This window comes from Paramisgurnus dabryanus, chromosome 8 (assembly GCF_030506205.2).
Source record: "Paramisgurnus dabryanus chromosome 8, PD_genome_1.1, whole genome shotgun sequence".
Lineage (NCBI taxonomy): Eukaryota > Metazoa > Chordata > Actinopteri > Cypriniformes > Cobitidae > Paramisgurnus > Paramisgurnus dabryanus.
Genome location: NC_133344.1, coordinates 29,469,561 through 29,493,002, shown reverse-complemented (window position 1 = coordinate 29,493,002; position 23,442 = coordinate 29,469,561). Strand labels below are relative to the sequence as shown.

General features: G+C 34.8%; 2 protein-coding genes across 3 annotated transcripts; both read left to right on the top strand.

Moving 5' to 3' along the window:
* The first annotated feature begins 381 nt into the window (after positions 1–381).
* LOC135771270 (P2X purinoceptor 5-like) lies at positions 382–14,306 on the top strand. 2 transcript variants are annotated; one of them, XM_065281456.1, is made up of 12 exons: positions 382–536; positions 829–979; positions 1,270–1,341; positions 1,850–1,919; positions 4,647–4,746; positions 5,563–5,643; positions 8,968–9,106; positions 9,426–9,544; positions 10,663–10,756; positions 10,836–10,901; positions 12,116–12,201; positions 12,325–14,306. In XM_065281456.1, the coding sequence occupies exons 1-12, from the start codon at positions 418–420 to the stop codon at positions 12,353–12,355; spliced, it is 1,128 nt and encodes a 375-aa protein (XP_065137528.1). In that variant the 5' UTR covers positions 382–417; the 3' UTR covers positions 12,356–14,306. The 2 variants fall into 2 exon arrangements, with proteins under 2 accessions (XP_065137528.1, XP_065137529.1); XM_065281457.1 differs by having other exon boundaries at positions 12,116–12,209.
* A 161-nt stretch (positions 14,307–14,467) lies between these two features.
* On the top strand, positions 14,468–20,366 carry p2rx8 (purinergic receptor P2X, ligand-gated ion channel, 8). The gene is made up of 12 exons (XM_065281438.2): positions 14,468–15,156; positions 15,350–15,500; positions 15,604–15,675; positions 15,811–15,886; positions 16,193–16,289; positions 18,268–18,348; positions 18,451–18,592; positions 18,698–18,834; positions 18,914–19,007; positions 19,182–19,247; positions 19,333–19,418; positions 20,212–20,366. The coding sequence occupies exons 1-12, from the start codon at positions 15,041–15,043 to the stop codon at positions 20,291–20,293; spliced, it is 1,200 nt and encodes a 399-aa protein (XP_065137510.1). The 5' UTR covers positions 14,468–15,040; the 3' UTR covers positions 20,294–20,366.
* Positions 20,367–23,442: the final 3,076 nt, after the last annotated feature.

The following is a 23,442-nucleotide window of genomic DNA, read 5'->3' as shown; positions in this document are numbered from 1 at the left end:
GCCAGGCAAGAATTTTTCGATCTGTAAGTTACAGCTAACATTGTACATTAATTTTACACAGTAACGTTAGCTTAGTGTAATGGTTAATATGCTTTAGTTATGATTTGAAGGTAATTTGCTGATTATTTAATTAGCTTGTTATCAGAAATAATCTACAATATAGGCACTGTTGTTATTGATTCTTTGCTAAGTCTACCGGACATTACATTTGGTCCACAAAAGCTGTTTATTAATGCTGTTGCTGTTGAAACCGTCTATATGTAAACATTAAGAAAGAAGCAGCAGAATTAAAACATTGATGTAGATTGTGTGACGTGTACATCGAGATGATGTGATGCCTGTAACCTCAGGAGAGTGCTGTGTATAGGGCGTATATGAGTGCATGGTGTTGGAGTCACATCAGCAACATCAGCAGCAATGGACAAAGTGGGATCTTTATTTGCATATAAAACAGCCAAATATGTGGTGGCAAAGAATAAAACAATCGGTATTTTATACAGACTGTTTCAACTCATTGTCCTCGGATATCTAATTGGGTAAGAAAAATATTTACTTCATTTAGTTTAAATAAAATATAAGAAGGACAATACATCATGCACTGTAAAAAAAATTCTGTAGAAATTACAGTATTACTGGGTATTACTGGCAACTAGCTGCCAGTAACTTACTGTAGATTTTACATTTATGTTATTTACTCGCAACAGTTTGTTCAAAGTTAAATGAACATGAAACATTTTCAGTCTTTATCTTCTACAGTTACTGGCAACGAACAATACAGTGTGTGACTCATTATGATGTATTGCTTATGCAAATCCAATATTTAAACAGGTGGGTGTTCCTGAAAAACAAAAAATACCAAATAACAGATGAAATCATTCAGAGCTCAGTGAAAACAAAAGTTAAAGGATATGCGACCATCACAACATCAGATGGTAAGGAAGAGGTCTGGGGGCCGGAGGACTATGTCATTCCACAACAGGTGAGTCTCAATAAATGGCAACAAAATTTTAAAGTTTGGGTTTGAAATATTTAATTAAATTCTTTATTGCACTGTAAAAAGGATGTCAGCAAAAAGTCAAATCAATATACAGTATGTTGTTATGTTACATTAACCCATCAGAATAGGTTAAGCAATATAACCCTCTTGTTAAGTTAATGACAAATTTTTAAATAATAAGTTGAAATGACTTACAACTTGATAAAACTTAAGGATGCAATAATTTTTTTTCAGTGTGTAATGATGACTTTTTAATTTAAATCTATTTGCAGGGGGACAATGTTTTCTTTGTAACAACCAATTTGGTAGATACCCCAAACCAAACGTTAGGCTACTGTCCAGAGGTAAGAAAGATCTCGTTTTGTGACATCAGCATCAGCACTTTCAACAACACTTTATACCAAACAAATTTACTTTGATTAAATCGTGCCATATTACTGCTTGTTATGAATAAATAATGTTTATTACCTTTTCTATGCATATTACCAAGCATTTATTCTGCACCTATTTTTTGCCTTTAATGCAGACCATTAGGGGGTGGGAGCAACTGCGGTTTCTTGGCTTCATCTAATGTACAATACATCATACAGTTATGATAAAACATTAAAGGCCTTTTACTTTCCTTTTATAATGTACACTGAATCACATTCATAGGCTTTGTGGTTGGAAAGCAGTCTGAATGTGGAAAAACATACAAATTCATTACAAATGTTTTGAATTATGCATATCAGACATTTGATTATAAAACAAAACACATAACCTCCTTTGGAAAAATGAGTTGTGCACAACACAATATTTAAGTTTTTACAGGTTAAACAGGTTTACTTGTTACTAACAGTATGTCTTTATTAGAGTCCATCCGCAATTGGTTTTAATTGCACAGAAGATGCAGACTGCAAACAGAGCAAGTTTTTTGGAAACGGTATGAACTTCTCACATTGTACAAAATTGTTAAACTGAGATGTAACATACAGTAAGTTTGACATTTAATGGTTATTTTGAGAGGGGAAGGGATGTAAATCTATAAATAGGCACTCAGTTCAAGATTTTAGCCAATCACTTAAAGGGATAGTTCACCCAAAAATGAAAATTCTGTCATAATTTACTCACCCTCATGTTATTACAAACCTATATAAATTTCTTTGTTCTGATGAACAGAAAGGAAGATATTTTGAGAAATGTTTGTAACTAAACCATTCGTGGACCCGATTCACTTCCACAGTAGGAAAAAAGAATACTAAGTAAATGGGGTCCACGAATGGTTTGGTTACAAACATTTCTCAAAATATCTTCCTTTGTGTTCATCAGAACAACAAAATTAATGCGTATTTGTAACAACCTGAGAGTAAGTAAATGATGACAGAATTTTCATTTTTGGGTGAACTATCACTTTAAGTCATTAATCACTCTATAGCCACAGGAAATGACAATCATAGTAAATGGCAGTGGTTGGCCCTGATTGGCTAATGGAACCACAAAAATGAGCATGGTGCCAAGCCTTTCACTAGCGCCTACAGAGCTCTGATGTGAAAGGAAAATATAAACCCATTTTTCTTTAACCCTTAAATGCATGAATGTTTCACCAATCTTTATCACATATTTGTGATGCGATCTGGGAAAACCCATCACATGATGATTTTTTGTGGAAATTTTAGGTTTAAATATGATATTACCATATTTAAAAAAAGTTAAAATAAATCATGGTTATCTAAAGTTGGCTGATCGCTGTGATTTTCAGAAACGGAATTTTGAGGAAAAACTGGTTCAAACAGAGGCAATGAAAATATAAGCACAACTATTACAAGTAAAAGTCACTTTACTGTGATAATAGAGTTATTATAAAACGGGCAGTTCTGGTTCTTCATTCTTATTGGTTGAAACGCGTTCTAAGCCGTGATAAAATACCCCAGCAAACCCAGAGCCATATAGATAGTTTATCTATGGCTCTGGGTAAACCCACGGTTCAGACCGCATCACATTAGTATCACTGCGCCAGTGCACCACTGTTACTGCGTACTGATTTATGAAAATAAACACCAGTCTTTAATCATATTTTAATTTGTCTACAATTTCACAATTAATGGGGATATCCAGATAAATGTCAATAAATATTGTTGAGTCATCTCGTCAATAAAGAGAAAACGTTCCCTGAGGAGTTTCTACCTCAAATTCCGATATCCACTGGGTGGCGATCTTACCCAACTTAAACACTGACGCATTCACTCAATACTAAAAACACCTTGTTTTGATCAGGCTCTGAATCTGATCTCTTACAAAAGTTATTCACATAAATGGAATTATCTCCACTTTTAGCTGAAAATTTGAGAGGTGATAAGAGAACAAATGAAGGTAAGATTAAACAGGTTTTTAAGCGGATCGAGGGTCTGTTCTTTCATTTGATATTTTATGTTTATTTAAAGAAGATAATTTTTCTGTAAGGCATAAAACTAAAACTGGGTGGCGAAAAAAAAAAAACCGCTGACGGGGAAAGAGTTAAGTATGCTTCAGTTGCACGATATAAATGTTAATGTATAAATTAGAAATCATATTTTCATTGTGTCTTTGCTGCGTCTGTGTTGGTTGAGAACTACGCTCTGTTGCAGCCACACTTGATTCTAAGGAACTACTTTGTTTGGTGGGCGGGTAATATTTGACTTATATAATTACAACTTATTTGTGTTTCATTTTATGAAATTCTGCTATGCATATGAAGTAACCGTTTTATAAACGCAATAAGCCCCACGAAGCAGTGGTGTTACAGTGCATTTTATAACAGCTAAGTGCGTTGTGCCTAACAACACTGGTAACCCACTGCTTCTTGGGGCTTATTGCTTTATTTTAGTCACTATACATGTTGTTAAAGAAACAAAATGGTCACTTTGACCCCAAGGAACAGACAACAATTACAAACATTTGAACATCATTAAGTTATTATATTTAAGTCATTTTTAAAAGCATTATTTGTTAATAAACATTACTGGTGTGCATCTTGAGGCAAAACACTCACACTGATATATTTTAAGATATGTCAAAGCAAGTTGTTTTCAGTCAAGATAACACTAACATTTAAATTGGTCTGGGACTAGGTTTAAGCCCTGTCTGGGAAACCGCCCCTATGTGTCATTTTGTGTTGATTTAGTTAAAAATAACACAAAATGTGATGTTCCAATAATAACACAGATATCTGTCTTATTTGGGACAACACATTTAGTTTTTTCTTCCTAAAAGGAACACATTGTTTTTAGAGTATACACTAAATAATCTTTATTCTCCACGGATGTTTTTCCACCCAACATGGTAGCTGTATTATCCATTTTACAAGAGGCTCATGCTAGCCAGCCAAAGCCTCCCTTATGAAAATTTACCATGGTTTTACTACAGTTTAAACCAAAAAAGCATGGTTACTGTAGTAAAACCATGGTAACCACAAAATAACCATGGTTTTGACAATCATGGTTTTTCAAAACCATAGTTAAACCATGGTTAGTGTAGTAAAACCATGGTTTTTCTGATAGTAATCAATACACCAAAAACCATGGTTACTACACTTTTACCACAATAAAACCATGGTTAATTTTCGTAAGGGCTGATCTGTTGTTAGCATCTTCAATATTGCTATCCTGAAATCTGAATCTTTTTTTCACCTTAGGGAAAAAAACTGGCATATGTTTGAACATCACAAACAGTAATTTTACTGGCATTTGTGAAATATATGGTTGGTGTCCACCTAAAACAAAAGACCGGCCAAAGTAAGGACATTTTCTTTCACTTTTTAAATTTTATTTAAATGCACACAGGTGACACAATCTGTGAAAACCAATGGCGGCCGGTGACTTATTTTTTGAGGGGGCATGAGGTAAAGCTTATCACAACATGTATGTAGTTTCAAAATATGTGAACATGTGCATCACGTGTCTTGTCAAAATAAGTGCCTGCTGCAGACGCCTCTGAAGGGTTTATGACAAAGGAGACACTTGCGTTTGCCAGATACTCACATAATCTAATTCGTAATCAGAGTTTACTGTTAAGGGAGTGTCTTGCAGGTATTTTGTAAACGTGAGCGTCTCTTTTATCATAAACGGTTTTGACGCGTGTGCAGCAGGCACTTATTTTGACAAAACACGTGATGCACATGATTAACATTACGCAACAAACACATATTTTGAAAACACGAGCAACACACATGACACTCTGAACACATATTTAGAATTTGCTGCCCTCGGAAGAGAAGTCCCAGCCGCCACTATTGAAAACCCATCTAAAGTCGTTTTATCATGAGATTTACTGTTTACATAATGTAAAAATCATTCTGTAAAAATATAACCTTGATATCTTTAATATAAGTCATATCAAGGTCATGTCAAAGATTAAAAATAATGAATGAAATCAAACTTTGATGCTTCTAATAAGATTCTCAAAATAAGATTCGACTTTAGCCTGGATTTCAAAGGCAGAATCAAATATCTCATAAGTAGTTATCCAGCATATTTCATTTTGCATGCCCTCTTTCTACTTTGTGTGTAATTTTTTCTATATAGTTATATTAGATAAATATCCTTTTTCAGGACGCCAGTGCTGAGTGAAGCTGAAAACTTCATCTTGCAAATAAGGAACAACATTAGATTTCCCAAGTTTAACTTCACAGGGTAAGACATTCTCTTTGTACGCAAATCTAGTAGTAAATATAGTTTGCAAATGGTAATTGAAAGCGATTAATTACATACAAAATAAGTTTTTGCATAATATATGTGTGTACTGTGTGTAAATATAAATATATTTAAACACATTTCAGAATATATATATATATATATATATATGTATATATATATATATATATATATATATATATATATATATATATATATAAAATATAAATAATATAAATAAACATATATACACATCAGTGGCGGCTCGTGACCGCTCTTCCAAGGATGCGATAATTCAAAGTAAGTGTTCGGATTGTCACGTGTGTGGTTCCCTTTTCCAAAATATGTGTCCTGCGTGTGGAGAGATCCTGTGTGCATCACGTGTTTTGTCAAAATAAGTGCCTGCTGGAGACGCGTCAAAACCGTTTATGATAAAAGAGACCCTCACGTTCCCTAAATACACGCAAGACACTCCCTTAACAGTAAACTCTGATTACGCATGAGATTATGCGAGTATCTGGCAAACGCAAGCGTCTCTTTTCAAGTTCAAGGCAGCAGACACTTATTTTGGCATGACACGTGATGCACACACGATCTCTCAAAGCGCAGAACACATATTTTGAAATGACGAACCACACACATGACAAGCTACATACATGTTGTGACGAACTTTGCATCGTGCGCTTCAAAAAAAGAAGTCACCAGCCGTCACTGATACACATGTAAATGTTTCTTAAATACACATGAATGTGTGTGTGTAATGATTACACACAGTACAAACACATATGTTATGCAAAAACGTACTTTTATTTTCTATGCAATTAATTGCAATTAAAGGTGCTCTAAGCGAATCTGTGTGATGTCACTTCTTGTTGACGTTCAAAGTGTTTTCAAACAAAATGGAGCGTAGCTAACTTCTCCCCCTCCCTTCCGTGCTTTCTGAACTAGTCATGAACGCGCCCAACCCCCACTCCCAAATCCTTCTTGTCGTTTAATGGCTGGAACACGTTTGTTATGTTTCGTGGTGGTAGGTTTGACCACTTTGTTTTTGTTGCAGTTTGTGGAGCCTGGGCTGTCTACAGAGACCGCGTTTTTTTACAGTGTGTTCAGAGGACAGGCAGATAGCAGATAGTGAGGAGATGTAAACTGTATGAAACAAAAAATTATTTATGGCCTAAAATGCGTGAATTCGCGTAGAGCACCTTTAATAATTTGCCCAGCACAAAATTTTTGTGTGAGAGACAGAGAGAAAGAATGACTGACAGCACAACGCATTTGTATTATTGTATATTTTCCCTCAAACACAAACAGTAGCCTACAATCTTAAAACTTGTAGTTTTAATGATTATTTCTAAAGGTTGAAGATGTGGATTAACGTTACCTTAGTGCGAGAGAGAGAGAGAGAGAGAGAGAGAGAGAGAGAGAGAGAGAGAGCAACACGACGATTCGCTTTCAAGTATATTGTTTAATATGTTTCTCTGAAGTTTATATGAATGAACACGAGGATTCATGCACTGCACGAGACAGAGTGAAAGAACAACGCGTATTCACTATCATACACAATAAGCATAAATATGTTTTTTAATGTTTCTCTCAAGTTTCAAATGAATACGAGGAGTTACAAGATAGAGAGTGAGAGACTGACAGAAACGCGCATGTGTTCAATATGTGTACACAATAAACTTAAACATGTCATTTGATCTGTTTCTCTAAAGTTTAAGCATTAAACGTGTTGTTTTATTACAGATCATTTAAAAGGGCTCGTGTGGTTTGGTTAAAAAGTAAACTTCTGAGTGTTTGTGGAAGTGGATTTTATTGTAACATGCTGAAAAGCATTGTGCCTGTTTAAAACACTGGCACCATGAGACATATAAGTCTTTATTTTTATTCCACAATGTTCCCCATCTGCTGATAAACACGTATTTAGTATGCACAAAACAGATGATTCACTTTTTAAACTTGTTCAAATATATAATGCTGAACATCGCTTACTAACTTCTTTCGTGAGAGAATCTCCCTCTTGATGCTCTGTCTTGTCTACAGTGCAAGCGCTTGAGACTCCGCCCACCTGAGCAGCTCATTTGGATTTAAAGGGATACACACAAAAATGATGCATTTTTTGGTCAGACCCATAAAGTGCCTATTTTAACATGCCACAATAAATTATCTTTATGGTATTTTGAGCTAAAACCTCTATGTACTCTGGGGACACCAAAGATTTATTTGACATATTAAAAAAGTCTCATGAAATGTCTCCTTTAATATGAAAAAATATCAGGGCCTCGAATCAACAGATTCAGTTCCTATTTGACTTCAATTGAATTACAAATGTGACTGGTTTTAATTAGTTTTTATCTCAATTAAAAACTTTGGAACAAGAAGAAAAGAAACATGGCTAAAATTACATGGCTAAAAACACAGGTTTTAGGAACTTTTGGCTAACTTGAAAATTTTTTGACCTATTTATTTATTGAGAAAAGCTGTTGAAGTACTTGTGTTGCACAAAATTATTTTCTTCTTATTATTATAGACGGTTTCATCGTACGCACGTATGCTGACGCGATACACATCTGGATCCGAACTAAACTGATCTCTTGAACAAATGCCTTGTCGAAAATAACAAATGTTTTGGTTTCCTAGGTAATCTATGTGTTGTTATTTTGCTTTTTACATAAATAAACTACGTTTAAAGAACTTTGTTGTTATATCTTCTTAGCGGAGTTTACCGGAAGTTACGTGCAGACCACGACAGCCGCTTGTTTATGTTGTTAGTGCTGAAACCGTCTATATAAAGACTCCAAAAATGACACCATATTCAGATTCTCTCCAGGCAGTACCCTTTAAAAATGCCCTAATATGTACCATTAGGTACTGTCAGGGTTTTGGTTTCATTTAGTTCATTTTTATCATTGTTTATTAATACTCTTTGTGTTTGTTACCTTTAGTTAGTCTCACCTTTGTTTAGGTCAACAATTATCATTAGTTACAGCTGTTTGTCATTATCATTAACCCTTTATAGTATGCCCTAATGTGCTTGTCCATTGTCTGATCTCGTCTGTATGTATCCTTGTCGTCGTGTTATGCTGTACCCCTTAGGCACTAATATGAACTCTTTAGGTGCAAAGCTGTACTTTTAAAGGGTACTGCCCCACAGTGACAGATGGGGTACATAGTTTTAACATTGTCTGCAGGAGCCTTTACAACATTAGTGTTTTGGCCACTATGGAGTAAACTTTATGAAAGTAATATATCACTTTTACCAAACTCTCTAACATGACCATTCCATTCTGTATGTCTCAAATAACAAGTGTTTTTTCTTCTCAGTTCAAATTTCAAAGGGAAATCAATTAAACAGTTAAACACTTGCTTCTATGATGAGATCAAAGAACCACACTGTCCTGTATTTCGCCTGGGAGATATTGTACAGAAAGCTGGGTACAGCTTTCAGGAGATGGCTGTTTATGTAAGAATAAATTAAAAACTCTCAAATATAGGTGCTACATGATGCCATAGAAGAATTTTTATCTGTGTGGTTCCATAAAGAACCTTTAACATGCAGAGCCTTTCTATTTTAACAAAATGTTCTTCAGACTTTAAAAAGGTAAGAAAGAAAAGATTTGTTTAAAAATGCATGGTTATTTGGGGGATCAAAAATATTCTTCTGTGGCGTCACTTTAAAGAACCTGTTGTAAGGATATACTTGCTTATGTGCTTATAAATTAAGCATGCTTCTCAGTTTTGTCCTAGCCGATGTTAAGCTTATCTCAATTTATTGTTGCCAGGGTGGCTCAATTGGAATTATGGTTGAATGGCAGTGTGATCTTGATAAAGGATGGGATTGCAATCCTCAGTACAGCTTTGCGCGTCTGGGCAACTCGCCCACACACGAATTTAAATTCAGGTAAATAATCAACATTTAAACTGCACTTATGTCCCGTTTTCATTTTCTTTTCTGTCGTAGTAATTCATCATTTTATTTTATTTATTTATTTTTACCTGTTACTTTAAGATGAATTTTTATGTTTGTTAAGAGCTGTCAAATACAATACAAATTATTATAATTATTATTTGTTATCTTGAAAACCCAACATCGCCATAAATCAATGCATTTATCCTACTATGTTAAAATGTTTAGGGATTTCGTATGGAACATTACTACATCACAATGTCATAGAAACAAGGGGGTGGGCTCATTTTACTACGGCATCCATTCAGTCTCTCAGGATCATCATGGATCTATCAAGTCACGCCCTAGCCACCATTTAGAGCACCACAGACACAAGTTTAATAGACTTTTATTCAAAGGGAAATCTTTGGATAGAATTGTACAGAGACAAGAATGTTGGCTTGTTTGTTTCCGGCCACCAAACAGACAATCACAAATCACATTCACCACTTCCTACCCTCAACACTGTTGAACATCCAAGCAACCACAACCCAAACAGTTATATATTCAAATCTGAATGTAATAGAGACTTGAGTTTGGTTTATATCTGGCAAGCTGCCTTTGGAGTACATTGGCAGCCGCCAAGCCACTGCTTAGCAACCAAAGACAGTACCCTGCATCAGAACAAGAGACATGGGGGTTGGCTCTTTTGATTCATGTTCAAAAACAACACTACCAACATGCTATGCATGTTAGCAGTGAATAGCTACATGCTAATTTGTGATAAATCATGTTAGCTTCATGCTAAATTAAACTAACATCATGCTAGCTTCTTGGTAAATCATGTTAGCTTCATGCTAAATCCTGTTAGCTTTATGTAAAATTAAGCAAACTTCATGCTAAATGGTACTAGCCAGCCAAGCTTTATTTAAATCATGTTAGTTTCATGCTATATCATGCTAGTTTTAGACTTGTTGCATTGTTTAACCTTGCTAGCTTTCTTCAGAGTTACTTTTTAAACAATTTGAAACTTGTGGACTCAAGCCACCATAAAGTATGTCCTAAAACTTTACTATCTAGTTGTTATTATTATTATTATTATTATTAACTTTCTTAGACAATTGTCTTTTCAGATATGTTCGCTATTTCACAGATGCTAATGGAGGGAAATACAGAACACATTATAGTGTGTCTGGAATTCATTTTGACGTCATGGTTTTCGGAATGGTATGCTATCTAAATACTAATGATGTAACATGAAAAATGAAAAATATTTAAAACAAATTTTTATTATTTTTCTTTCCAGGCAGGAATGTTTGGTATTATTCCTACCATTGTCAACTTAGGCTCAGGTTTCGCTTTTATGGGTGCTGTAAGTATGTATAGTTAATATTTAGAGAATTATTAAAAGTGTCCCTGTGCAAGTGTATTATTGATCTGTTTGTATAATGCTATTAATAGTACCTTAAGAGCTGACTGCAGCTACACATGTTTTCAAATGAAGCCATTGTAATAAATAAAACTCAAATTCAAAATTAATATCTGCCTAAATTCTTAATGCTAAAATAAAAAATGATCACAAGTAGGGCTGGGCGATAATTCGATAACGATAATTTTACCGATATAAACTTTTTCGATAAAACGATAAGGACAGTTCGATAAGTGATCGATAATGTTTAAGCACTGTGCGTAATGTTGCGCGAGCACTTCCGGATGCGGCACGCGCTCTTGGTTTACAATCACAGTGTCAGTTAGACTTGAAGGAGTGGAAGATGAGGCAAGTTATTTATTTATTAGTAGAGACCTATGATTTTCGCGATGCGGATAACGCGGACGGAATCACGGAATCCAAATGCGCGGAAACATTTTCTTGTGTGTAATGTTGGACGCGCAAACAGGGTTCGTCAAACACAGCAGACACAGGTGCGTGCAGTATACTTTACTTTCATTCAGCGTCCGCCTTGCGCACGCACACGTCCGCCCAGCTTTAAAAGTATATTTACAGGACATTCACAAATTCAGGAAACTGAGGAAAAGCAGCAGATCCACCACTGCAGTGAATATAGTGTTTGGGTATGTGCGCTCCCACAGCAAAGTGACACCCTTGACATCCATTTATCAGCGTGTATAGCTCGTATATGTATAACACACGCGTGATCACTGAACTAAGTTTTCTTTCTTGTTTAAGTGAACATAAACAGCTGTTACTCAGTATATTGAAACTTAAAGCAGTCTGTCTTGGGTCTTAAAGGGACAGTAGTCTGCTGCTTTTGTGTCAGAAATGTGTTGATTTCATAACAAATAGATTTACATTTAATACAGATGCATTAAAACAAGATTTTAGTTTTTGTATTTGTCATGTTCTGAATAAAAAGTAGTTTAAAACCATTATTAACTGTCTGGTTTTTACAATTTTCATTCAGGAGCAAAAATCTGCCTTTAAATTTGACAGGAGTAAAGATTTGTTATTTATCATGATAATTATCGATATCGACTGATATGGAAAACATTTTCTCGATAATTTTTTGAGTCATATCGCCCAGCCCTAATCACAAGTTAATAACTGATAAAAATATTATTTTCCAGGGTGCTTATATCTGTGACATAATACTACTGTACATGATGAAGAAACGCACTCTTTATAGAGTGTTGAAATTTGAGACCGTGAAAAAGTATGGAAGTATGCATGCTACCCATGTACTTGAATTGTTGTTTATGTGAATGCATTATTTTTTATCAAATTTTGGTATACTTAAAATGCATTAATAACCCTTTATTATTGTTTATCTTCATAGGAATGACAAGAACATAGAGAAAATTGTATAAAATATGTCAGCCTGATCTCATGAGAATTTGTACCTATTTTACAAATTGGCTAATTCATATGAATTTGTAAGTTAATCGTGCAAAAACGTATGATCATCATTAAAAAAAACTATAGCAAAACTCCACCCCATGACCCAACGTCAAAGGAGTAAAGCCAAATCATACAAAATGTCTGGTCGTAAGAATTAGTACAAATTGCCACCTCATAAATACATATGAATTGCCATGAGATACGTGTTCATATTTATTAATGATAATTAAAGTGGTTAAATATTTATTTAAAGGAGACATATCATGCTAAATCCACTTTCTTAGCTCTTAAATGCATTTTGTTGTATATTTGTAGTGTTTAGAAGTACATAAAAGTTGAAATTAGTCTCTTCAGGTGCTTTGTTGATATCTTTATATTCTGTTTTGGTCATATTTTCCAACCTGTTCTGATTTTTCTATTATCTATTACGTTTTTTGAACAATTACGTCACAGCATTTGCAGCAGAACTGCCAAATAAGGACATCGACTCCAAGCCCAACACTATGAGCAATCCGCCATTTTCAATTTCTCGCTGCGATATTGTAGTCCAAGCTCAAGGATGCAGAAGTAACGAAAGAGTAAATCAAAATGTTCGGTTGTTGAACCTGTGCCTGGTTGAGTTTTATTTTTCACGGAAATCTCATTTTTTAGTGCGCGAAGCACTTCAAGGATAACTATTTCACCAACCTCCGCCAGTATAAAGAAGGATTTGCCGATAGACTTCGTCTGATTGAGGGGTCAATTACTTCTATCTTTGGAGACGACGAGCAGAGCACTTCGGTAAGCTGTAAATAACTTTAAAAACAGTAAAGTACACGGTGGTCATGGTTTAGCAGTGCTGTTTCTCAATCCGAAGTCTGCAGCCTGTGGATGTCGCATGTGGTCATCAACCCGGGATTAAGTTATAGCATATTACAACAACTTACAATTAACTAAGAATAATAGTCAACTTTATAATTGATAATATTCTGAAATAAGACAGCCGGCATTAACACACCATTGCGATACCTCCATATGAAAACGTTGTTCTGCAGGTTCGTCGTCTTCATTTTCATCTCGCTCCATTTCCGACTCTGGCGCGAACATATAAGGCTGGATTGACAAGTCTTCCGTTGTTGACATTTTGTGAATAACGAGTAAATAAAAAGTTTCTGTGCAGCTAGATAATCGTATCTCTGCTATAAAACTACAAAAATGGCCGAACGGGGTGGAGTTTAACCGAGTGTCACCTCTGCAACCTGGAGAGGGGGCAGGGTATGACGTGCATTTAAAAAGACAGTACCAAAACGAGTTGCTCTCAGCTGCACATCAGAAAAGGGGTAGAAAGGGGGCCTGTGGGGCTATAATAATGAGGAATTCAGACCCAAGCATTGCAGTTTCGCTTTATATAGACCACAAATAGATGATTTATATGTAAAAAGGACAGATTTAAAAGCATGATATGTCTGCTTTAAAAAACTGCATGTAACTGTTGACTGTATGCATGCTAAGTATAAGGAATTACAATGTGTACCTAGTAAAGTACTTTTGAAATAGTCAGAAAAATAAACATTAGTCCAAAAAACTACTTTTGTCTACTTTACATGAAGACCAGTAAAAGTAAAATCACCACGTCATTTTGATTATAAACATTTACATTTCATTGCCCATTTTACTATACTTTAAACTTATGAACATGCCTATGTTGAATCAAAATCTAATCAAAAACATGTGTCATATATTAGATAATGTCATTTTATTTTTACTAAATGATGTCATTTCACTACATATCCATCAGCTGTTTTTCCATGATAAATTCAATGAAACAATTCAAAATGGATGTTTTTCATATTAGCAGTTCACAATCAATTGGCATATATTTGAATGTATTGTTTTGTATTGTATTGTATTTACGTTGATCTAAAAAATAATGTTTAAGAGTATGACTACTTTATATAAAGTACGTAATAAAGAGTTTGTGAAAACCCAGCTCAAGTCATTTTTTACAGTTTTCTACGTAAAATCATCCTACGTAATGTAAAGAACATTCTGTATATCACGTTGATATCTTTAAAGGAGCAGTGTGTAAGTTTTAGCGACATCTAGCAGTGAGATTGTGAATTGCGGCTCAGTCCACCGTTCATCAAAATGCATAGAGAAGCTATGATAGCCGCCACTGGACAAACATGTTGTCAGCTAAGACAAAAACAGTAGTCACAAAACGTGCTCTGTAGAGCTTTTTACTGTAGAAACACGGCAGCACAAAATGGTGACTTCCATGTAAGGAGACCTGCGCCTATGTAGATAAAAACGTCTCTTTCAAGGGTAATAAACCCATAACAGTTCAGTCTTTATACACCACTGATAATATATTTATGTATATTATATTGCATTTCTGTCAAAAGATCCTTCTTAAAGTTACACACTGCACCTTTAATTCTGACTAAGGTCATGTCAAAGATTGAAATCAATATAAAATCAATCTTTGAAATCAAACTTTGATGCTACTTATAAGACTTTAGTCTGGATTTCAAGTTGACATGCTTATCATGAATCTCTCTGCTCAGTGTGAAGCTTTCACAGATCACACCTGTAGGTAAATTTGCAAGTCCTGTCACACTTTATAGCAGGTGAAAGCACTTTATAGCTTTATAGATCTGTGCATACGAGCAGCAATGGCACTACAGTCTCTCTTTAATTATAGCACCGTTAAATATATGGTCGCCAAAAATAGGAAAATTGGAGTTTTATATCGAATATTTCAGCTCACTGTCATTGGATATCTAATCGGGTAAGTAAGATATCGTACCCATATAAAATATCTTATCTAGAAGTAGGTTAAGTTTGAAGTTTACATGATTTTCAAAGTGAATGACATGATATGTTAAAACACAAAGTTTCAAGGCTGTTACAGAGAGGATATCATTTCAGACTCATTATACCTTCTTCTGTTTTCATGTTTTAATCGTGCGTTTTATAAACAGGTGGGTGTTTGTGATAAAGAAAGGATATCAGGCTATAGATGAAACGGTTGATAGCTCTGTAGTTACAAAAGTTAAAGGGGTTGCACTCACAAACACAACAGGTACAGGTGTACACCTGTGGGGACCAGAGGACTATGTTATACCACAACAGGTGAGTCTCTGTGTCATCTTTGAGATATTTAGCATTAAAAATGAACTACTAGGAAACTGTTTCTAATAATCATTAGCTTTGTTATATTGGATGTATATTTCAGGGTGAGCGTGTCCTTTTCATAACAACCAATTTTATAGAGACCCCGAACCAAAAATTAGGCACCTGTTCTGAGGTACAACAACTGTTGATTTATATTTACGTCACTTTTGTAAAACTTATTTTTTTTATCTTACTTATTTTTTTTTCAAATATATAAGCAAAAAATGTGTGCTCGAAACGTTTACTTTATGTTTGTGTTTTTCTTTAGAGCTCTAAAGTTTTGGATGCTATTTGCACTAAGAATGAAGATTGCACACAGGGAGAGGCTTTTCAGATCGGCAATGGTATAAATTTAACTTGAAACTTTTTACATTGTTCAAACATTTTTAATGAGATGTAAAAAATTTAATTAGTTAATTTATAATCTGAAATAAAAAAAGGAAAATTTTATGCCTTCCCTCGCATGTCACAGATAAATTCTGTTAGATAGCTCTGTTTGTGTTGTCTGTAGTTTTCACCTTGCATAAAGGCAAAGCAAATATAGCCACCTTATCTTATGAGAAGAGAACAAAGTTCACTGACCACACTGTGTAAACTAATGTTGGCTGTTGGGTTAAAACCCCCTAATTAGTTTTTATTATCCTCCTCAGGGATACAGACTGGCGTATGTTTGAAAAACAGCAGAAATCCTACTGGCACTTGTGAAATATATGGCTGGTGTCCCATTGAAAACAGCCAACGGCCTGAGTAAAGAGCATTTCCTATCACTCCCACAAGTTTTGTTTGAAAACACACCACTAGATGGCAGTAAAGAATATTGGAAAGAAAAATATTTAAATAATAGCCATGAATGAGTCGTTTTTGGCAAACTACACTGTAAAAAATCCATCGTTTTTACGGTAAAAAAAAACTGACAGCTGTGGTTACCAGAAAACATTTGTGGAAACTTGTTAACAACTGTAGAAATATGGTGCCATTTGTTTCATTACAGCAAAGTGTTGTATATTTTGCCATTCTGAACTGTATTTTTCATGGTTAGGTTTCGTAAACTTTACTATTCTTATTTCATTAACTGATATGTGTGTAATATAAAGCTGCTTTGTACTTAATAACATACAGCTTACCACCATAACACAAGTGGTAAAGCAGACGGACACATCCTGTATCACAATTTATCACAAGGCGCCTAAAGGGTGATTTCCCAGACAGGGCTCAAGTCTAGTTTCAGACTAAAATGCATGTTTGAGCTGTCTTAACTGAAAACAGCATGCACTCACATATCTTAAAATATCACTTGGCTTTGTCTCATAATGCACACCAGTATTGTTTTTTTTTGTAAGATATGTTTGTAAAAATGACTTAAATGTCGTAATATAACTAAGGTCTAGTCCTGGATTAATCTAAACCCTGTCCGGGAAACTGACCCTAAGTGTAACATAAGACACCCTATAATGTATGTAACTGGTAAAAATATATGAGGACCTTAACTGGCACCATCCTGTGAGCGAGACACCTGACTCTACTTTCAATATTTTGCATGTACATTTTAATCTATCACGACAAACTATGTATCATTGGAAAGGTCTAAGCCTCTAGAATACATATTTCAACAGTGTTTTATGAAAATAAATTATGTAGGGAGAGTAATTGATTCATTTATGAAAAGAGTGTGCCTCAAAATCTGACGATAGAAATAGTGTAGTGACAGAATTTTGTTACATGACCCCCCCATATGCATATTAATTATTATTTATTAATTACACTATATCCTATTATAAATCTTCAAAAATTTGACAAATTATATATCATCGGAAAGCTCTAAAAGTGTAGTTTTCATATTTTGAAACCTTTTCGCATTAATAATAATACAGTGACAGTAATTTATTAATTTGTGACAAGAGTATGCAGCAAACCATTGACACCTAGTGGCCGTTGTTGTTAAAACCATTAAAAGTGTGACACAAACCTCATTGTTTGTGATTTGAACTTGGACTCGAAATTTGGACTTAAGACTTGGGGCTTCTTGTTTCCATTATTACTTTTGTGAAACATTTACATTTTTATAATTGTATTAATAAAATGTTATTGCATTATTTTTATTTCTTAAAATAAATTGGAACTGCTATAACATGTTTTTTTATTTAATATTTTCACCTCAGACACTTCTTTGAAAAACCTTAAATTGTTTTCTTTAAAAAAGATCAGACTACTAGATCAAAAAATGCCAGAGTTATATTAATTTCCCCCCACTCAAAAGGGATTTGTGCCAGTTAAGGGGTTAATTATTTAAAATATCAAATGTGAAGAGTCATGTAGGTATTTGTTTGAACATATGTCTACTTTTTTTACTGTTTTTACTCATTTTACTGTGACTTATATTTATAGTTTAGTGTTTATAATCTTGTATTTATAATTTTAACAATATTTTACCATAAAGGTGCATGTATAATCCCTTTAAATAAATAAAGATTTTTAACATAAAATATATAATTCACACCTTTTATTTCAAAAACAGTACAGTTCACTTTATTTAACCATAAAATTAAATGTAATGTTTTGTTAACCCTTTTGCAGATTTTAACTGTGTATGTCAATGGGTTTTGACCATAGCATTTAAATTTTTTCTATTAAAATTACAATGTATACAATATATAACAATATAGCTCAGGCTCTCATATTACTGCTTAAACAGATAGCACACTCACATCTGAAATGTCTTTTTTAGGGTTCCATTGCTGACTAAAGCTGAAAATTTCACCTTGTACATAAAGAACTTCATCAGATTTTCCAAGTTTAACTTCTCAAAGTAAGACCTGCACTGATTTATGCAAGTCCTCGAGTAATCACTAAAATAATTTACTGAATTTGTCATTCTAACAGTATTGTGTCTGAATATTTTTCTTCTAAGATCAAATGTTTTAGAGACACATAATGAAACCTACCTAAAGACCTGCTTGTATGACAAGATTCATCATCCATACTGTCCTATATTTCGGTTGGGCGATGTTGTGCACAAAGCTGGACACAATTTTCAGGATATGGCTGTGCTGGTGAGGATAGTCATCATCTTTTAATGTCTATTGTTTATTATTTATGTATTTGCATTAAAAGCGTTTAACTGTACATTACTGTTCTGTATCATTATATAATGCCAGGGTGGTTCAATTGGGATTCTTATTGAATGGCGCTGTGATCTTGATAAAGGATACTCGAAGTGTCATCCACAATACAGCTTTACAAGTATGGAAACCGGCACAACAACCAGCTCGGTCGCGGCCGGATATAACTTCAGGTAACCAAAAAATAAAATTATTTTAGTGCTCTGTAATCACCTATTTAACAAACTGTAACTCTATAACTTCTTTATTCAGATATGCTCGCTATTTTAAAAATGCTGATGGAGAGGTCCACAGGACTTTATATAAAGTGTATGGAATTCATATCGACATCATTGTTTATGGAACGGTATGAAGCAGTGTCTGTCTATATGTATATATTATATGTAAAATGTACAGTCAGTGGAGTTCTGGAATAAAAGTTGTTATTCCAGAAATTGTTAATGGAAACCAGTTCAAATTTAAATTACAAGCATGATTCAGACTTTTGAGCCACATTGCCTCTAAATCTTGTCTTTTTCAGGCAGGAATGTTCAATATCATTCCCACTGTTATCAACATAGGCTCAGGTCTTGCTTTAATGGGTGCTGTAAGTATGACTGACTATATACAATCACTTGCGTCCTAACTGCCATTGCTTTATATGCATAGCTATTTTTATTATTTGTCCCCAGGGCATGACAATCTGTGACATTTTACTACTGTACTTAATGAAAGAGAGCACACTGTACAGGGAGAAGAAATTTGAGACAGTAAGCAGGTACTGTGTTACACTGTATGTAACAAAAGCTTTCATTAGATCAGGGCTTCTCAAACGGAGGTCCAGGGACCCCTGGTGGTCTGCAATCCGTAGCCACAGGGATCCATGAATTAATATATAAAAAAACTGTGATGTATTATTAAAAGCATATTTAAATATAAGGACCATCTAATGATTGTGATATATTAAAACAAATGATCATAAGCCATTGGCCTATATGACTTCAAACAAAAACCCTCAATTCACTTGACATGAACCGTCCCTGTTTCTAACACGGAGAAATATTTTGTTTTCACAAGTAAAGCTATATATCTGAAGTGACTATTATATTTAGATATAATATTATATACATATATTTAGATATTTTATTGAGAACATTGACGGAGGTTGGAGCACTTAACCTTAAACTTGGTTTAATAAAACTATGCCAGTTTTGCTACTGTTGATTTTTAAAAGCGTTTGAAAAGTATACACAGTGTTGTGTCTATATATGATTTGAACAAAATTGACCTCTGTTTGAAAGTACAAATAAAGTGGTATTAACGTGATTCAAATTGAAATTTGTTCTTGTGTATCACTATATGAAACATGTTGAAAGTATTTTATGTTTGAAATATGTACAATACAAATAGTTCAACAGCATTTAAGAGTACATCACGTGTTACATGTAAGCCTCAAAAAGCTTGAGAAGCCCTGCATTAGATTATAAAGAGTAAATCTGGTTATTTACCAAAGTTACATAGTACATTAAAATGCAAGAGGACTTACCTTCATCTTACCTGTATCTCCTTAGGAAAGACATCAGATCAGAGAAACAGAAACAGGAAAAGCCATCACAGCAGGACATGCTTATGTCTCCTATAACAACTGATTAATAGATATAGTGATGGAATAAAGAAATGCCACAAACACAACACTGATGTAATTCTTTCTTTTTTATTAGTAGCATTCCAGTAAGTGCTGTAAGACTTTTTAATAAGCATTTTCTTTTTGTTTACAAGTTGTGAAACAATAAACGACTAACAAAAAATGAGATGATCTGTACTCCTAATTTCTGTGGATATTATTAATGTTTAACACAGGAATGTTAATTCAGAATTTGTGACCCTGAATGTAAAAACCAGCTATAAAGTCATATGGGCTTCAGAACCATTATATGTGGATAAGATAAGACCCACCCACTTTTTAAGACCAATGATACTGGACCCACTCACTTTTTCTCTCATTTAGGGCCCATGTCTGTGTGCTTGTCAGAGGGCTGTCAGTCAAATCCATTCCACTAGAGCAGGGGTGTCAAACTCATTTTAGGCTGAGGGCCGGATGGTAAATAACGCCATGAAGTGCGGGCCGGATAATTTTTTTTAAACCTTAGTGTGCTGATAATTGTGTTAAAATTAACTAAACAAATCAATTAATTAGTTTGTTTAGCAAGAAAACCAGAGAAACACACAGCTCTTTGAAAACTACATTTCATAAGGTCACACTCATACTATATATTATACACACAAATTTACATCTGAACAAAACCCACTGGCCTTATAAGTTGAAAAGCTTTAATTTAACTTCTTTTGCCTTAATGCCAAAATTATTTATAAACCATTCATTTTGAAAATGCTAGATGGGGCAGTGGCCCAAACCAAAAATGGCACTGTTGGGGGTGGTACTATTATTATGGTTTTAATAAAGTATTATAAATATTATGTGTTATATTACTAGCATCAACTTAGACAAGTGATTATAATGGGAAATATAATAAGAATTAAAGTGTGACAATCTGCTAAATATTCAATATGATTTACCTGCTGGCTTGATGGAGCTTTGAATCCATGTTTGCAATGTTGAACTGCTGCTAAAAGCCTCTCTTTCCGTTCTCTGTCGTTATTTTGTGAAGGCATTGGTGTTTTTTGTATTTTTTGTCTACAAAGAGTGCCAACAACAGCTAATTTAGTGTTTATATTAACTTAGATCTGATCGGGAACATTAAATCGATTAGACAAACATTGTAACGTTAATAAGAATGTGGATATTTTGTTTTTGTTAGCTTGCTAAGTTGTTAGCACTTTTAGAACACTGACAGCAAATAATTACCGGAAGAAATACATAAACATACTTACAAATTACTAATTCGGCGGTTTAACAACTGATATAATGTAATGAATCTACCTGTTAATGCAACGAACTTCGGAAACTGTCGTCTTCGCTCTCCAGGCAGAGAGTGGGCACAGAGATGCTGCGGAGCGGGCGGGAAAACACGAAGTGGATTACCAGAATCGGTGGATCTTTAGCGGAGCGGTAACAATAAAACGGCAAGATTTTTGGGCACCGTGTTTACTCTATGTTCCGCATTTTGCTGCTTTCCGCAAGTCTCTCATATTAAAAACGAACTAGACACCCGCCTAAAAGGGTTTTTAAAATATGTATTTAATATTTAATAATACTGTATAAATCATCACGTGGGCCGGATTGGACACCTTTGCGGGCCGTATCCGGCCCGCGGGCCGCATGTTTGACACCCCTGCACTAGAGGAATGCCCTAATAAATTAAACTCTGTTCCACATTTTAGTTACAGACTTCCACGCTGGTGCTTCCTCAAACCCAGGGGTGTCCAATTCTTCTTCTGGAGGGCTGTGTCTCTGCAGATTTTTCCCCCCACCCTAATGTTGAGAGAAGTTTCAGCTAAACTCTGCAAGACACCGGCCCTCCAGAACCAAGTTTGGACACCCCTGCTCAAATCCATTACAGTTGGCTAATTCAAAGTCAACTAAACTCCATTTCATGTTTTCACTACTTTCGCCTGCACTAAAGGTCTGCGCAGGACTGTTTTTCATCCCTCTACCACAAGGTTGATTCCAGCTCCTGCTTAAAATATGTAATCACTCCCGCTATCTGCTAAAAATTATTTTTGTCCATGACACGACGGATCTCGTTAAATTTAAATGCCAGGCTGGGGGAACCAGCTTAAACCAGCTAATGCCACTTTAAACCAGCTAAAACTAGCTACAGCTTATGCTGTGGTCTTAGCTGGATTTTTCAGTAGGGTATACAAAAATGTTATTAGTTTACCTTTATTTGCTATATACTTGCTAGGCCTACTGATTAAGTAGGCTATTTTACTGAACTACTTTTGGCCCAATCCCATTTCTTTGTCTTACCCCTTTCCCCTACCCCTTAGTTTTGCACGTTCACGAGAGCAAAAGGACTATCCCAATTGGTCCTTACTCTCACGTGAACGGGCAAAACTAAGGGGTAGGGGTAAGACAGAGAAATGGGATTGGGCCTTAAACTGACAACAGTTTCAGTACCGAACAGCTCCTCAGATGCGTCTGTACCATAGACTGTAAAAAATATGGACGACGCACCGTCGTCTCCCTCCATTGTAATGAATTGAAGCAAAAAATGTCCGACCATGTTCGCCGCCATGTTATGTAAAAACGTCAAACTTATCACAAAAATGTACACTTGAACATATATCAGCGTGATAACAACTACCTTAAACGACCAAAACCATCTTTCGGAAACTTTTATTGGAAGTGTAAATATTTTTTTATTTAGAGCGGACTCACATTCGTTTGATTGGAGAGGGCGGGGTTTATGACTTGTACTGCAGCCAGCCACCAGGGGGTGATCAAAGAGCCAGCAGCTTCACTTTTCAAGACTTATGAGGCACACTTGGTCTGTACAGGTGGTCAGTTAATGAAAATAAATATTAGAGTAGTGAGGATACCCTGCTATTGTCAGAAAGCCTGCTCCTGTTCAAAGTAGGCCTACACCAGAATTTCACCACTACTTTTATTCATAAAAAGCAATTGTTTAATGTAAAAGCAAAATAATATAAACATGGCACATATACCCTTGGATTCTTTTTGTTTGCGGTGGACAGGGGACCTACCCACATTTTAGATTTTGCTTCCGACGCCCATGTTTGTGATTAACTATTTCCTACATAAAATCATACTACATAATGTAAAGAACATTCTATGAAAAATAACCTTAATATCTTTAAAAATTGACTGAGTAAGGTCA